Source organism: Chiloscyllium punctatum, chromosome 34 (assembly GCF_047496795.1).
Source record: "Chiloscyllium punctatum isolate Juve2018m chromosome 34, sChiPun1.3, whole genome shotgun sequence".
In the NCBI taxonomy this organism is placed as follows: Eukaryota; Metazoa; Chordata; class Chondrichthyes; order Orectolobiformes; family Hemiscylliidae; genus Chiloscyllium; species Chiloscyllium punctatum.
In genome coordinates this window covers 58496937-58515353 of record NC_092772.1, presented here as the reverse complement: position 1 = coordinate 58515353, position 18417 = coordinate 58496937, and the positions used below count along the sequence as shown (strand labels likewise).

The 18417-nt window shown below is 51.2% G+C and overlaps 1 protein-coding gene across 2 annotated transcripts in view; it reads left to right on the top strand.

Moving 5' to 3' along the window:
- Positions 1–3569, top strand: part of LOC140458888 (transcobalamin-1-like) — a 59924-nt gene extending 56355 nt beyond the window's left edge. For both annotated transcript variants that reach the window (XM_072553624.1, XM_072553623.1), the window contains exon 9: positions 487–3569. In XM_072553624.1, the coding sequence (XP_072409725.1) occupies positions 487–548 (62 nt within the window). In that variant the 3' untranslated portion in view covers positions 549–3569. The remainder of the gene's footprint in view (positions 1–486) is intronic.
- Positions 3570–18417: the final 14848 nt, after the last annotated feature.

Here is an 18417-nt window from a genome sequence, read left to right as displayed (position 1 = left end):
ATGTTTTGCGTCCAGTGACCCCTTCCTCAGAACTGAATTAATGACAGATAAATAACACTGCCTGCAGGTAGTCCAACTCCTGTACTCGAGAAGATTACTCATGACACTATTGTCAATTGTCAGAAATCTGGCTTGCTAATGTCCTTCAGAGAAAGAAAGTGCTGTCCTTACCTGGTCTGGCTGATATGTGACTCCACCCCCACAGCAAATGTGGTTAACTCTTAACTGACCACGAGGATGGGTAACAAATTGCTGGTCCAACTAACAGTGCTCTAATCCTGTAAATAGAATTTTTTAAAATCCAGAAACAAAACTCTGAGAGTGCTGTTTAACCCATTGATATAACTTCTACACGACTGTATTCCACATTAATGTCTCTCTCTCTTTCTCTCCTCCCACCCCTCTCTCACTCACGTTGTCTCCCTTCCCAATGTTCCCAATGTTGAGAGAGAGCTCCTTGACAATGTTAGTCTGTTTGCTTGGCAGGTATAGGTGATTACAAGCCCAAAGACGGGGAGCGCATCGTTGCAAACTACAGCCAGTACTGATCAGGAACTGGGAGGGATTCGGGCTGGGAAATCGAGATACATCCTCCTGCACCATCCCAGTCTGCCTCGGAGTTATTCGGAAATCACACCTAACTCCTGGAACAGAGCTCAGATCTGAGATGAACCTCAGTGTCTCTCAAAATAACTGAAAAACACTGTCTTTCTCAACTCACCTTGTGATTAATGCACCAATCCTCCCTCATGGCCTTGATGCTCCCTTGTCCCCACCCTTGTAATTCTTCAGTTTATGCAAACATTTCTTACCCACATCACAAATGGTCACAAGTCCCCACTCTTTGATCACCATCCACAGACTATCACAGATTTCCAGCCCAGTACAATATACACTGCAATATCATCCTCACCACTGGGCAACGCCTCTGAGATGGTAAGCAATAACTCCTCCAGCCCTGACACCCCTCCCTATCCCTGTAACCCCCTCCAGCCCCTGCACCCCCTCCCAATCTCTGTAACCCCCTCCAGCCTCTACACCCCCTCCCTATCTCTGTAAACCCCTCCAGCCCCTACACCCCCTCCCTATCTCTGTAAACCCCTCCAGCCCCTACACCCCTCCCTATCTCTGTAAACCCCTCCAGCCCCTACACCCCCTCCCTATCCCTTCAACCCCCTCCAGCCCCTACACACCCTCCCTATCTCTGTAACCCCTCCAGCCCCGACACTCCCTCCCTACCTCTGTAACCCCTCCAGCCCCGACACTCCCTCCCTACCTCTGTAACCCCCTCCAGCCCCTACACCCCCTCCCTATCCCTTCAACCCCCTCCAGCCCCTACACACCCTCCCTATCTCTGTAACCCCTCCAGCCCCGACACTCCCTCCCTACCTCTGTAACCCCTCCAGCCCCTACACCCCCTCCCTATCTCTGTAACCCCCTCCCGCCCCTACACCCCTCACTATCTCTGTAACCCCCTCCAGCCCCGACACACCCTCCCTATCTCTGTAACCCCCTCCGGACTCTACACCCACTCACTATCTCTGTAATTCCCTCCAGCCCTACTTCCCTCCCTATCTCTGTAACCCCCTGCAGCGCCCACACTCCCTCCCTATCTCTGTAACCTCCTCCAACCCCTACACCCCTCCCTATCTCTGTAACCTCCTCCAGCCTCTACAGCCCTCCTTATCTTTGTAAACTCCTCCAGCCCTGACACCCCTCCCTATTTCTGTAACCCCCTCCAGCCCCAACACCTCCTCCGTATCTCTGTAACCCCCTCCAGCCCATACACCCCCTCCCTCTCTCTGTAACCCCCTCCAGCCCCAACTCCCACTCCCTATCTCTGTAACCCCCTCCAGCCCCTACACCCCCTCCCTATCTCTGTACCCCCCTCCATCCCCTACACCTCCTCCCTATCTCTGTAACCCCCTCCAGCCCCTACACCCCCTCCCTATCTCTGTAACCCCCTCCAGCCCCTACACCTCCTCCCTATCCCTGTAACCCCCTCCAGCCCCTACACCCCCTCCCTATCTCTGTAACCCCCTCCAGCCACTACACCCCCTCCCTATCTCTGTAACCCCTCCAGCCCCTACACCCCCTCCCTATCTCTATAACACCCTCCAGCCCCTACACCCCCTCCCTATCTCTGTAACCCCCTCCAGCCCCTACACCCCCTCCCTATCTCTGTAACCCCCTCCAGCCACTACACCCCCTCCCTATCTCTGTAACCCCTCCAGCCCCTACACCCCCTCCCTATCTCTATAACCCCCTCCAGCACCTACACCCCTCCCTATCTCTATAACCCCCTCCAGCCCCTACACCCCCTCCCTATCTCTATAACCCCCTCCAGCACCTACACCCCTCCCTATCTCTGTAACCCTCTCCAGCCCCAAAACCCTCCCTATCTCTATAACCTCCAGCCCCTACACCCTTCCCTATCTCTGTAACCCCCTCCAGCCCCAACACCATCTCCCTATCTCTGTAACCCCCTCCAGCCCCTACACCCCCCTCCCTATCTCTGTAACCCCCTCCAGCCCCTACACCCCCTCCCTATCTCTGTAAACCCCTCCAGCCCCTACACCCCCCTCCCTATCTCTGTAACCCCCTCTAGCCCCAACACCATCTCCCTATCTCTGTAACCCCCTCCAGCCCCTACACCCCCCTCCCTATCTCTGTAACCCCCTCCAGCCCCTACACCCCCCTCCCTATCTCTGTAACCCCCTCCAGCCCCTACACCCCCCTCCCTATCTATGTAACCCCCTCCAGTCCCTACACCCCTCCCTATCTATGTAACTTCCTCCAGCCCCTACACCCCTCCCTATCTCTGTAACCCCCTCCAGCCCCTACACCCCTCCCTATCTCTGTAACCCCCTCCAGCCCCTACACCCCTCCCTATCTCTGTAACCCCCTCCAGCCCCTACACCCCTCCCTATCCCTGTAAACCCCTCCAGCCCCTACACCCCCTCCCTATCTCTGTAACTCCCTCCACCCCCTCCCTATCTCTGTAACCCCCTCCAGCCCCTACACCCCTCCCTATCCCTGTAACCCCCTCCAGCCCCTACACCCCTCCCTATCTCTGTAACCCCCTCCAGCCCCTACACCCCTCCCTATCCCTGTAAACCCCTCCAGCCCCTACACCCCCCCCCCCCCACCCCCCCATCTCTGTAACTTTGTCCAATCCCGGCTCCCAATTCTCATTGATCCACTAGTGGGGGCCATGCCTTTGGTTTTCCGGAACGTCTTGAGATCAGGAATGCACTCCATAAACATCCCAGACTCTCCACACCTCTGTCTGTCTGTCTGTGCTCATTTTCTCTTTCACTTGAACCTGACACAAGAATGTACACCCACGATGTTTTTTTGTTTCTGCCATGAGGTGTGTCTGCAGCTTCAGTTTGTTCACACTCGCACTATAATATGCGATAGCGCCTCAGTTCATTGCTTTTCTGATTGTCCCTCTTCTTGCCCCTTTCGCTTATGATTCCGTCCAGATCACCACTTTTGGAAAAAATAAGTGTCGCAGTGTTCCTGGATGTTTTTCTTCTCAATGAAATAAAGTCATCTCATGCATATCCACTGGCTTGGCCTGTCATTTGGAACATTGTGCGAAACAATCGCCAGCAGTTTTCCGCCCAATTCAAATACTCGCGCCAGAAATTAAGAGGATTGGGGTGGGCCGACTCAGAGCTGAACATCTCCCATGCCATCAAATCCTGACAGCGCAGAGGCCATTCGCCCCATCGAGTCTGCAACGCCTCTCTGAAAAAGCTTCCCACTCAAACCCACCCCTCCACATCCTACATTTCAAACCCTACATTTCCCATGGCCACTCCACCCTAACCTGCACATCCCTGGACACCATGGGACAATATAGCACGGCCAATCCACCCTAACCTGCACATCCCTGGGCACTATGGGACAATTTAGCATGGCCAATCCACCCTAACCTACACATCCCTGGACACTATGGGACAATTTAGCATGGCCAATCCACCCTAACCTACACATCCCTGGACACGATGGGACAATTTAGCATGGCCAATCCACCCTAACCTACACATCCCTGGACACTATGAGACAATTTAGCATGGCCAATCCACCCTAACCTACACATCCCTGGACACGATGGGACAATTTAGCATGGCCAATCCATCCTAACCTGCACATCCCTGGGCACTATGGGACAATTTAGCATGGCCAATCCACCCTAACCTACACATCCCTGGACACGATGGGACAATTTAGCATGGCCAATCCACCCTAACTTACACATCCCTGGACACGATGGGACAATTTAGCATGGCCAATCCACCCTAACCTGCACATCCCTGGGCACTATGGGACAATTTAGCACGGCTAATCCACCCTAACCTGCTCTTCCCTGAACACTATGGGACAGTTCAGCATGGCCAATCCACCCTAACTTGTACACCCCTGGACACTATGGGACAATTTAGCACGGCCAATCCACCCTAACCTGCACATGCCTGGACACTATGGGACAATTTAGCATGGCAAATCCACCCTAACCTGCACATCCCTGGGCACTATGGGACAATTTATCATGGTCAATCCACCCTAACCTGCACATCCCTGGGCCCTATGGGACAAGTTAGCATGGCCAATCCACCCTAACCTGCTCTTCCCTGAACACTATAGGACAATTTAGCATGGCCAATCCACCCTAACCTGCACATCCCTGGGCACTATGGGACAATTTAACACGGCTAATCCACCCTAACCTGCTCTTCCCTGAACACTATGGGACAATTTAGCATGGCCAATCCACACTAACCTACACATCCCTGGGCACTATGGGACAATTTAGCATGGCCAATTCACTCTAACCTGCACATCCGTGGGCAGTATGGGACAATGTAACATGGCTAATCCACCCTAACCTGCTCTTCCCTGAACACTATGGGACAATTTAGCATCAACGAGGTAAAAACAATGACTGCAGATGCTGGAAACCAGATTCTGGATTAGTGGTGCTGGAAGAGCACAGCAGTTCAGGCAGCATCCAAGTAGCTTAAAAATCGACGTTTCGGGCAAAAGCCCTTCATTTCGCATGGCCAATCCACCCTAACCTGTACATCCCTGGGCACTATGGGACAATTTAGCATGACCAATCCACCCTAACCTGTACATCCCTGGGCACTATGGGACAATTTTGCATGGCCAATTCACCCTAACCTGCACATCCCTGGGCACTATGGGACAATTTAGCATGGCCAATCCACCCTAACCTGCACATCCCTGGGCACTATGGGACAATTTAGCATGGCCAATCCACCCTAACCTGTACATCCCTGGCACTATGGGACAATTTAGCATGGCCAATCCACCCAAATCAGCACATCCCTTGGCACTATGGGACAATTTAGCATGACCAATCCACCCTGACCTGCACTTCCCTGGGCACAATGGGACAATTTAGCATTGCCAACCCACCCTAACCTACACAACTCTGCACACTATGGGACAATTTAGCATAGCCAATCCACTCTAACCTGCACATCCATGGACACTTTGGGACAATTTAGCACGGCCAATCCACCCTAACCTGCACATCCCTGGACACTATGGGACAATTTAGCATGGCAAATCCACCCTAACCTGCACATCCCTGGACACGATGGGACAATTTAGCATGGCCAATCCACCCTAACCTACACATCCCTGGACACTATGGGACAATTTAGCATGGCCAATCCACCCTAACCTACACATCCCTGGACACGATGGGACAATTTAGCATGGTCAATCTACCCAAATCTGCACATTCCTGAACATTATGGGACAATTTCCCACGGCCAATCCACCCTAACATGCGCATTCCTGAACACTCTGGGACAATTTTGCATGGCCAATCCACCCTAACCTGCACATCCCTGGACACTATGGGACAAATTAGCATGGCCAATCCACCCTAACCTATACATCCGTGGGCGCTCAGGGACAATTTAGCATGGCCAATCCACCCTAACCTGCACATCCCTGGGCACTATGGGACAATTTAGCACGGCTAATCCACCCTAACCTGCTCTTCCCTGAACACTATGGGACAATTTAGCATGGTCAATCCACCCAAATCTGCACATCCCTTGGCACTATGGGACAATTTAGCACGGCTAATCCACCCTAACCTGCTCTTCCCTGAACACTATGGGACAATTCAGCATGGCCAATCCACCCTAACTTGTACACCCCTGGGCACTATGGGACAATTTAGCACGGCCAATCCACCCTAACCTGCACATGCCTGGACACTATGGGACAATTTAGCATGGCAAATCCACCCTAACCTGCACATCCCTGGGCCCTATGGGACAAGTTAGCATGGCCAATCCACCCTAACCTACACATCCCTGGGCACTATGGGACAAGTTAGCATGGCTAATCCACCCTAACTTGTGCGTCCCTGGGCACTATGGGACAATTTAGCATGGCCAATCCACCCCAACCTGCACAGCCCTGGGCACGATGGGACAATTTAGTATGGCCAATCCACCCTAACTTGTGCGTCCCTGGGCACTATGGGACAATTTAGCATGGCCAATCCACCCCAACCTGCACAGCCCTGGGCACGATGGGACAATTTAGCATGGCCAATCCAACCTAACCTGCACATCCCTGGGCACTATGGGACAATTTAGCACGGCTAATCCACCCTAACCTGCTCTTCCCTGAACACTATGGGACAATTTAGCATGGCAAATCCACCCTAACCTGTGCATCCCTGGACACTATGGGACAATTTAGCACGGCTAATCTACCCTAACCTGCTCTTCCCTGAACACTATGGGACAATTTAGCATGGCCAATCCACCCTAACCTGTACATCCCTGGACACTATGGGACAATTTAGCATGGCTAATCCACCCTAACCTGCACATCCCTGGGCACTATGGGACAATTTATTATGGCCAATCCACTCTCACCTGCACATCCCTAGACACTTTGGGACAATTTAGCACGGCCAATCCACCCCAACCTGCACAGCCCTGGGCGCGATGGGACAATTTAGTATGGCCAATCCACCTTAACCTGCACATCCCTGGATTCCATGGGACAATTTATTATGGCGAATCCACCCAAACCTGCATACCCCTTGGTACTATGGGACAATTTAGCATGACTAATCCACCCTAACCTGCACATTCCTGAGCACTATGGGACAATTTAGCACAGCCAATCCACTCTAACCTGCACATCCCTGGACACTATGGGTCAATTTAGCATGGCCAATCCAACCTAACCTACACATCCCTGAGCACTATGGCACAATTTAGCATGGCCAATACACCCTAACCTGCACATCCCTGGACACTTTGGGACAATTTAGCATGGCCAATCCACCCTAACCTGCACATCCCTGGACACTATGGGTCAATTTAGCATGGCCAATCCAACCTAACCTACACATCCCTGAGCACTATGGGACAATTTAGCATGGCCAATCCACCCTAACCTGCACATCCCTGGGCACTATGGGACAATTTAGCACGGCCAATCCACCCTACCCTGCACATCCCTGGGCACTATGGGACAATTTGGCATGGCCAGTCCACCCTAACCTGCACATCCCTGGACACTATGGGTTAATTTAGCATGGCTAATTCACCCCAACCTGCACATCCCTGGGCAGTATGAGACAATTTAGCATGGCCAATCCACCCTAACCTGTACATCTTTGGACAGGTGCAATCAACCAGTTTCCTCATCTCCCCTCCCTCCCCCCCCACCTCATTCCATGTCTAACCCTCCAACCCAGCACAATCCTCTTGAACGTGTCCATCTTCCTTCTCATCTATCCGCTGCATCCTTCCCTCAGACACCCCTCCTTCATTTACCTATCGCCTCGCTAACTACAATTCTGCCAGCCCCAACAGCCTCCCATTTATCTTTTCGCCCCCTTGCCACCAACCTTCCCCTCCACCTTCACAATCCTTATGCTCAAAACGTCAACTGTCCTGCTCATGGATGCTGCCTGACCTGCTGTGCTTTTCCAGCAATGCACCTTTTGTCTCTGATCTCCAGCATCTGCAGGCCTCACTTTCTCCTCAGAAGGTCATGGGTTTAATAATCAACTTCAGAAATTTAAACATAACCTCACAGCACTGTCATTTGGGGGTCTTAGTACAGAGGGACCGCCACACTGTCAGACGGTCAGTGCTGAGGGAGTGCTGCACTGTTGGAGGGTGAGTGCTGAGGGAGTGGACACTGTCGGAGGGTCAGTGCTGAGGGTGCGCCGCACTGTCAGAGTGTCAGTGCTAAGGGAGCACTGCACTGTCGGAGGGTCAGTACTGAGGGAGTGCTGCACTGTCGGAGGGTCAGTACTGAGGGAGTGGGCACTGTCGGAGGGTCAGTGCTGAGGGAGGGCCACACTGTCGGAGGGTCAGTGCTGAGGGTGCCCCGCACTGTCGGTGGGTCAGCGCTGAGGCTGCGCTGCACTGTCGGAGTGTCAGTACTAAGGGAGTGCCGCACTGTCGGATGGTTAGTGCAGAGGGAGTGCCGCACTATCGGATGGTCAATACTGAGGGAACGCCGCACTGTCAGAGGGTCAGAGCTGAGGGAGTGCAGCACTGTCAGAGGATTAATGCAGAAGGCGTGCCGCACTGTCGGAGGGTCAGTACTGAGGGAGCGCTGCACTGTTGGAGGGTCATTACTGAGGGAGTGCTGCGCTGTCGGAGGGTCAATGCTGAGGGAGTGCCGCACTATCGGAGGATCAGTGCAGAGTGAGTGCCGCACTGTCAGAGGGTGAGTTATGAGGGAGTGCAGCACTGTCGGAGGGTCAGTGCTGAGGGAGTGCCGCACTGTCGGAAGGTCAGTACTGATGGAGTGCTGCACTGTCGGAGGGTCAGCGCTGAGGGAGCGCCGCACTGTCGGTGGGTCAGTGCTGAGGGAGCGCCGCACTGTCGGTGGGTCAGTGCTGAGGGAGTGCCACACTGTCGGAGGGTCAGTACTGAGGGAGTGGGCACTGTCGGAGGGTCAGTGCTGAGGGAGTGCCGCACTGTCAGAGGATCAGTGCTAAGGGAGTGCCGCACTGTCGGACGGTCAGTACTAAGGGAGTGCCGCACTGTCGGAGGGTCAGTACTAAGGGAGTGCCGCACTGTCGGACGGTCAGTACTAAGGGAGTGCCGCACTGTCGGACGGTCAGTACTAAGGGAGTGCCGCACTGTCGGAGGGTCAGTGCTGAGGGAGTGCCGCACTGTCGGACGGTCAGTACTAAGGGAGTGCCGCACTGTCGGAGGGTCAGTACTAAGGGAGTGCCGCACTGTCGGACGGTCAGTGCTGAGGGAGTGCCGCATTGTCAGAGGATCAGTGCTAAGGGAGTGCCGCACTGTCGGAGGGTCAGTACTAAGGGAGTGCCGCACTGTCGGACGGTCAGTGCTGAGGGAGTGCCGCACTGTCAGAGGATCAGTGCTAAGGGAGTGCCGCACTGTCGGACGGTCAGTACTAAGGGAGTGCCCCACTGTCGGACGGTCTGTACTAAGGGAGTGCCGCACTGTCGGACGGTCAGTACTAAGGGAGTGCCACACTGTCGGACGGTCAGTACTGAGGGAGTGGGCACTGTCGGAGGATCAGTGCTGAGGGAGTGCCGCACTGTCGGACGGTCAGTACTAAGGGAGTGCCGCACTGTCGGAGGGTCAGTACTAAGGGAGTGCCGCACTGTCGGACGGTCAGTACTGAGGGAGTGGGCACTGTCGGAGGATCAGTGCTGAGGGAGCGCCGCACTGTCAGAGGATCAGTGCTAAGGGAGTGCCGCACTGTCGGACGGTCAGTACTAAGGGAGTGCCGCACTGTCGGAGGGTCAGTACTAAGGGAGTGCCGCACTGTCGGACGGTCAGTACTAAGGGAGTGCCACACTGTCGGAGGGTCAGTACTAAGGGAGTGCCGCACTGTCGGACGGTCAGTACTAAGGGAGTGCCGCACTGTCGGACGGTCAGTACTAAGGGAGTGCCACACTGTCGGAGGGTCAGTACTAAGGGAGTGCCCAGTGATACATGAATTCAAATAGCAAAGGCGGTAACTGTGCAGGTTCACTGCTGTGTTAGGGAGCAGTGTGGGTGACCATGTGCAGCCTTTGTCTGTCCCTCTCCCTTTTAAAACTGCTGTTGTATTGACTTTTTTTCTCTCCAAAGTTCCAAAACAATGCAACAGCATATAAAACAGTAATTGCTGCTCCTGGAATTCGAGGAAATCACCTCCGACACCTAAAAGAAAACCTCAAAAAAAGGAGCACCAGTTACAGCCAGAAATTTTCCCCATCCTCCATCTTGGACTGCCCAGAATCGTCTTTGAGGGTTCGGTGGGAGTTGGAATTTGAACACAGGAACCCTGACAGAACCGAAGACCTTCTCTATGTCAACGTCAACTTCTCAAAGCTGCCCAGCAGAGATGGGGTGGTGCACAGGGGTGAGCGCATGTGGACTTGTTGGGCCGAAGGGCCTGTTTCCACACTGTAAGTAATCCAATCTAATCTAATCTAATACGCAGGCATTAGATTGCAGCCAAACTGAAAGGGAAGCAGGGAGAGGGATGTGAGAAGTCTGTGCAGTCAGTGTGGTTAAATAATAATGAACAGAAAATGACTTGGTCAACTTTGGTGTTAGGTCTGAACAGGCTTTTCAAATGCAGCGTTTTTTTCAATGAAAACAGTCATTTTTGTCATGCCATCAGAAATTGTGTGAAGCTTCTGAATTGTGTATAATTTGCCAGACATTAAGAGAGATAATTGCGATAAAGCTTCACAATGTTATTGTTTGGGAACACTGGTTCTAAATGAGACATAGCTTTATGGTTAATTTGTATTTCTATAGTGTGTTAAAAACGGGGAAGATATGGTTTTAGTTTTATTTTGGACATTCTCTGCAATTGAAATCTGAGTTTTTTTAAAAACATACATTTAAACTTTAAGTTGTTCAACAGATGAGGTAGACAAGCAAAAAAGAAACTGCTTACTGCCCTAGCGATAGCAGTTGAGGGAAATGGAAATGCAGAACTATCTATAAGCAGTAGTCAGTCAGGCAGTCTGCTGGTTTTTTTCAGATAGAAGGGGTCTATAACCCAATTGCTGTTGAAGCTGTCTCCAAGGTAGCAGCACTGGGATAAAATGACCTGACTTTGTTAAGATTAGCTTAGATTCCCTACAGTGTGGAAACAGGCCCTTCGGCCCACACCGACCCTCCGAAGAGTAACCCACCCAGACTCAGTCCTCACCCTATAGTTACCCCTGGCTAATGCACCTAACACTATGGGGCAATTTAGCATGGCCAATTCACCTGACCTGCATACCTTTGGATTGTGGGAGAAAACCCACGCAGACTCAGGGAGAATGAGCAAACTCTACACATTCAGTTGCCTGAGGTAGGAATTGAACCCAGGTCCCTGGTGTTGCGAGGCAGCAGTGCTAACCACTGAGCCACCATGCCACCTCGATATGGTGAAATTTCTATTCCAAATAAAATATGGAATTAAATGTCTGCTGAAGACCACGTAACAATAGGGAACAGTGTATTGCTATCCTACACCTTATGGTCCTATTGCCTCATGTTTATCATTGTCATAAAACCCCATCTGGGCTCAATAACGTCCTTCAGAGTAGGAAATATGCTGGAATATACAAAAGTCCAAGCCCACAGCAATGTGATTGACTCTTAACTGCTTGGCCATTTCAACTGGCAAACCACTCTAATACTGAACTGTTAAAACAGCTCAGAAAAGGGACAAAACCAGATAAACCACGAGATGTCAACGTCTGCTCTGGAAACGAGAATGGCAAAGAACTCCTTACCAACATTGATCAGGGTTTGTCAAAATTGGAAGAAGTATCCCACAGAGCCATCAGACAACAATGTACCTCAGGGCTTCGTACCTTATAGATACTGTCCCAGACACCATTTGAGATCTCTGTGGTGTAGCACTGTGATGTACAGTCATAAGAAGTTACCTCGACATTGACTCTGGACTCCATGAAGTCTCATGGTAACAGGTCAAACACGGGCAAGGAAAGCTCCTGTTCGTCATCACGCACTACTCTTCCTCTGCTGATGATGAATCAGTTTTCCTTCATGTTGAACACTGTTTGGAGGAAGCACTGAGGGTGGCAACTGCACAGAATCTGCACTGATAGACAAGGGGGGGCGGGCAGGGTGGGGGCTTCAATGTCCATCAGCAACAGTGGTTTGGCAATAGCTATAGTGCTGATTAAGCTGGTCAGGTCCTGAAGAACATTGCTGTCCCACTGGGAACCAGCAGGGAAAAACCTACTTGACCTCATCCTTACCCACATCTATGCTGCAGATGCATTTGTTCAAGATGGTACCTGCACGAAAGACCAGCACACACTCCTTTTGGAGACTACATCCTATAATCACATTGAGAATACCCTGCATCATATTGTGTGTCGTTATCACTGTGTTAAAGGGGATAGATTTTGAATTTATCTTGTAACTCAAGACACAGATCCCTCTTAAATTCAATGAATTCAGATCGAGGTAAAGAGCTCCCACTTGTTGTGAACCCCGCTGATGGCCAAGTCAGATCCCAGTGTGAAACCTGACTTTCCAGATCACATTTCATGTTTTTTTTCCCCCATTTTTAACAAGGTGGTCTCTCACGGGGGACACAAACACACAATGCTCCAGCTTTGGTTTCACAAGTTTATTACACAGAAAAACTACAGGCAAAACAGAATGAATATTTGCATATCGCACTTTTAACAATTTTGAAACACAATAAATACGCTTAAAGCATAAGCCCATTAATCCCTAAGACACTAATTTAAAGAACCCAGAAGCACTCCTTTACAAACATGTCCACATTCCACAAGAAACCCAAATGAACTGTACCATGTATTTTGCTCACTCATAAACTTTTCCAATGTGAATCAAAGTTTACTAATTCTTTGAGACTCTCTCTCTCTCTCTCAAATTGTTTTATCACCACAGCTACTCCTTCTGTCACTTAGAAAACTAATATGCCACTAGTTCAAAATTCAAAAATCCAATTTCAAAATAAATGACATTTAAACATAGATATATATCATACACCATACATCACATGGCTTCTGTGTAATTGACTCTCTGCAGTTTTATTTTGGCTATGGACTGTAGGGACAATTCGACGAATCTTTCCAAACGTGCCAACATGAACTTTTACATACATTCGACAGCCGAAGTGCTCTTAATTCCAATAACCTGCAGATTTCTCACTAAACTCCTCCAAATTTAGAAGTTGCAATCTGCTGTGGAGGTATCTAATTTCCCGAATTGCCCTGAATCTTGATTCAAGCAAAGAGATTATGCTGACGTTGGAACTCAAGACTGGCATATGCTGAACCACAGCTGATCACAGCTTCATTTTGAACGAAAATCAAACCCAATTGCCTTACATGTTTCTCCAACCTGTCATAAACCAAACATCTTATTCCATTTAAACTCCAGGGCTTTGCAGTCACCTGCAATTTGATACATACCGGACTAGGTCACTGTTCCGGGCGAACTCTTTGACCATGCTTTTCCTCAGAAATCCTTTCACAAATGTCACCAACACACACTTATATGTCAGTTTTTGAAATCTAAACTCCAAAAGTGATATGAACGCATGTAAACTTTTTTTTAACCAGACCAGCAACTTGGGAGTAATGGATTTCAGAGCAGAATCTTCGCTCAAATTCTGGGTGAGCTTCTTCAGATTATTGGTGATCAGCTCGAGAATGGCATTGACTGGCACTGGAGGGGCAACAGCTTACAGGAGGAAAGCTTCACAAATTCAAACTGGGAGGACTTGACCCAGAGGCCTCAACTGCAATGCCTCTGCACCACACTCTCTCAACAGCACAGTCCCTCATCCAGCAATAGCCCTTCCTTGGCTGAACACATTGAAGTCTTGCAGGTAGAAGCGACGTAGTGTCAAATTCTTCACCTTGCCCTCATCAGGACAGTTGCAGAACTATCAAGATTCACAAGGAATATTAATTTATACTACATGAGAAACAGGGTAAGTGAACTCTGATTGGTTGAAATGGTGCCATGGACAATTCATCAGAGAACAAAGTTAAAAATCACACAACACCAGGTTATAGTCCAACAGGTTTAATTGGAAGCACTAGCTTTTGGAGCGACTCTCCTTCATCAGGTGGTTGTGAGACAATCACCTGATGAAGGTGCGTCGCTCTGAAAGCTAGTGCTTCCAATTAAACCTGTTGGACTATAACCTGGTGTTGTGTGATTTTTAACTTTATACACCCCAGTCCAACACCGGCACCTCCAATTCATCAGAGAACAATTACCTATTCAATGACGCTGTTGTTTTTAAAAAAGGGAATGTGTCACTTCCTATCCTCACAGACACCTATGTCTCACAAATCCAACCCTCACAAAGCCTACTCCTCGCAACTGTTTATGCCTTTCTCCTCACCCCCACCTCATACACCACACAGCACCCTCCCCTTTCAGCACCCTCATCAACAGCACTGGGTCCCTTCACAGACATGGCACCATTGCACCCTCCTCCTTCCTGACATTCCCTCTGCCCTCCCCCTCAGGTTCCTTACTCCTTATCTCCCTCATCCTCAGTTCCTGCCCCAACCCCTTGGCCCAACACTTCACTTCCGACCTCATGCCAATCCCCCTCACGTTCCTCTAATCTCCCTCACACTCTCCTCCCTCACATAACACTGGCCTACCACACCCTACCCCTCGTTTCCTCCCATTACTCACACCCACCTCAAATCCCCATCTATCCCTGACTCCTTCATATCCCCCTCATACTCCAGCCCATCATGTTCCCCTCACTCACAGCACCTCACTTCCCACCTCTCCCTCTCCCACACACCCTCCATGCTCATCACCTCCACCCTCCCCCACACCCTCCACCCTCACTACCTCCGCCTCCATCACCACCTCCACTTTACCTCACAATCCCCATCCACCCACCCACCCTCCTCCCCTCCAACAGCCTCATCTCCTCCACCCTCCCTCACACCCTCCACTCTTACCATCTCTGCCCACCCTCCACCCTCAACACCTCCACCCTCACCACCTCCACCCTCACCACCTCCGCCCTCCCTCACACCCTCCACCCTTACCATCTCTGCCCACCCTCCACCCTCACCACCTTCACTCTCCACCCTCACTAGCTACCACCCTCCCCCACATCCTCCACCCTTACCATCTCCGCCCTCCCTCACAACCTCCACCCTCCCTCACACCCTCCACCCTGACCACCTCCACCCTCCCTCACACCCTCCATTCTCACCACCTCCACCCTCCCTCACACCCTCCACCCTCACCATCTCCACCCTCCCTCACACCCTCCACCCTCACCATCTCCACCCTCCCTCACACCCTCACCATCTCCACCCTCCCTCACACCCTCCACCCTCACCATCTCCACCCTCCCTCACACCCTCCACCCTCACCATCTCCACCCTCCCTCACACCCTCACCATCTCCACCCTCCCTCACACCCTCCACCCTCACCATTTCCACCCTCCCTCACACCCTCCACCCTCACCATCTCCACCCTCCCTCACACCCTCCACCCTCACCACCTCCACCCTCCCTCACACCCTCCACCCTCACCATTTCCACCCTCCCTCACACCCTCCACCCTCACCACCTCCACCCTCCCTCACACCCTCCACCCTCACCATCTCCACCCTCCCTCACACCCTCCACCCTCACCATCTCCACCCTCCCTCACACCCTCCACCCTCACCACCTCCACCCTCCCTCACACCCTCACCATCTCCACCCTCCCTCACACCCTCCATTCTCACCACCTCCACCCTCCCTCACACCCTCCACCCTCACCACCTCCACCCTCCCTCACACCCTCCATTCTCACCATCTCCACCCTCCCTCACATCCTCCACCCTCACCACCTCCACCCTCCCTCACACCCTCACCATCTCCACCCTCCCTCACACCCTCCACCCTCACCACCTCCACCCTCCCTCACACCCTCCACCCTCACCATCTCCACCCTCCCTCACACCCTCACCACCTCCACCCTCCCTCACACCCTCACCACCTCCACCCTCCCTCACACCCTCACCACCTCCACCCTCCCTCACACCCTCCATTCTCACCATCTCCACCCTCCCTCACATCCTCCACCCTCACCATCTCCACCCTCCCTCACACCCTCCACCCTCACCACCTCCACCCTCCCTCACACCCTCCACCCTCACCATCTCCACCCTCCCTCACACCCTCCACCCTCACCATCTCCACCCTCCCTCACACCCTCCACCCTCACCACCTCCACCCTCCCTCACACCCTCCATTCTCACCATCTCCACCCTCCCTCACATCCTCCATCCTCACCATCTCCACCCTCCACCCTCCTCCTCCCCTTCTCTCGGGTCAATGGGAACTCCCTCCGGCGGGAAAGAAAACTCCGCCCAAGGCGGGGGGGGGGCGTGGCCGAGTGTAAGGGGCGGGGCGTAAGGAGAGGTGACGGTTGGGCTTCCCGCGCACGCGCGCCCGGCAGCCTGGCTCGCGGCAGGTTCAAACTTTCCCGCCCATCGCCACCACCAACCGACTCGGAATGGCCCCCCTTGGCGCCAACGGCGAGGCGCATTTCCTCAGCAAACTCCGAATGAGGGTCAACCCAATCCCAATCGGGATTGGAAAACCAAGACGTCCCTCCATCTCCTCTCCCTCCTCAGTTATCATCATGTTGAAGGTTGGAGGTGTTGCCATTGACCAGTGGGCGAGAAATGCCCAGTTGGGGCATGGCTCTGAGGTCAGTCACAATCAGTGACTAATGGGAATGCCAGGAGAGCTTGGAGTTGGCAGGAGTCAATGGTTGGTTCAAAGTACAAAAGTCAGCGGATTTCACCTGCAGGAAAATGGCCAGCTAGAATTGGCAAACATTACCAGTTGGATGGGATGGTGAGGCCAATGGACTTTTATCCTTACGGCCCAAACCGTTCCTTCCAGGGGAGAGAGCTCTGTCGGCACTTGAGGGGAAACTTGAAATGATTCAGGAGGGGGAGCTGAATGGATTCAGTGTAAGTTCCAATAATAATGGTGAAAATAACCAGACTGAAGCTGGTAAACTATTCTGGATCTAATGCTCAACCGTCCAGGCTGCAGTGAAGAAACAACAAGGAAATTGTGGACGCATTAATCATAATCTTCGAAATGTTCTTTATTCAGGAATTACCACATTGGATGAGGAAAATGATCAACATCACTGAAACGTTTATAAGAACCATCTGGTCATGGGTGGGTCACCCATAGCCAGAGCTGGAGTTGCTAATCTTCTCTGGCTTTCATCAAGCCTCCCTCAGTCCACACCTCAATATTATCCAACCATATGATTTTTTTTCTTTTCTCACTCCTGTTTTTACGCCCAATGTTTCCTTCAGTTGTTAGCCGTGTTGTTTCCTGATTTAAGAGTGCAGAGGGATCGCTTTGAATTGATTAACCTGGAGACATAACAGGAATCAATTACTGGGGACTGAGTGACTGAGAACTTTTGGGAAACTTGAGATGACCCGAGAGAACCAGCACAAATTTGTTAAAAAGGTAAGTTTGATCCAATGAGCATCGTTGAATGTTTTGAGCAGTCTTGCGGATGTGGATGATAAAGAATAGGTCATAATCCTTGCAGTTATGGATTTCCAGAAGGCATTGAATTTGATTCCACACGAGAAACTGTTAATAAAAATGAAAGCCCAAGGAACCAAGGTTAACCTCCTGAATTGTGTAGGGATTTGGTTAGGAAGGAGGAGGCAAAACGTGGGCATAATTGATGACTAGCTGTGATGAGGTGGAAACAACAAAGACCAGCAGCAGGCAAGACTATATGCCAACATCAAAGTCTTTATCACCCAAACACCTGGGAACCCAATCCCCAGGTGAACAGTAGAAACACTGATGGACGTTTGGGTCAATAAGTCTCCAGCTCCTGATGGACTTTATTCCAGCGCCCTAAAGGAGGTGGCAAATGAGATTATGATGTGATAGTGTTAACTTCCAAAATGCACTAAATTCTGGAAAGGTTAGATTTAGATTTTATTGTGAGATGTACTCAAGTACGGAAATACAGGATCCCAGAGAAAAGTGAATAATGTCGCCAAACCTTGCGCCATCTTAGGTACAGAAAGCTTCGGTACAAAGTAGTGAGAGAAATAGAGTTAAAAGTTTGAGCATTACCTTCATAGAATAAGTAGAAAATAAAAGAAATATGGTAATTGTTCACATTGAAGTCCTTCATAATTTAAAGTAGAAAAATATGTTAAAAGTTCAGCAGCTTTTGATGGGTCCGATGGTTATCTCGGTCTCTGGGAGATCTCAGCTGCCTGTTCTCGATGCTGCCACCTCAGATATTGGAGTACCCCCACCCCCATCACTGCTTGCTCTTCCCGCATTAGAACATGATGCCATGTCTGCTGCT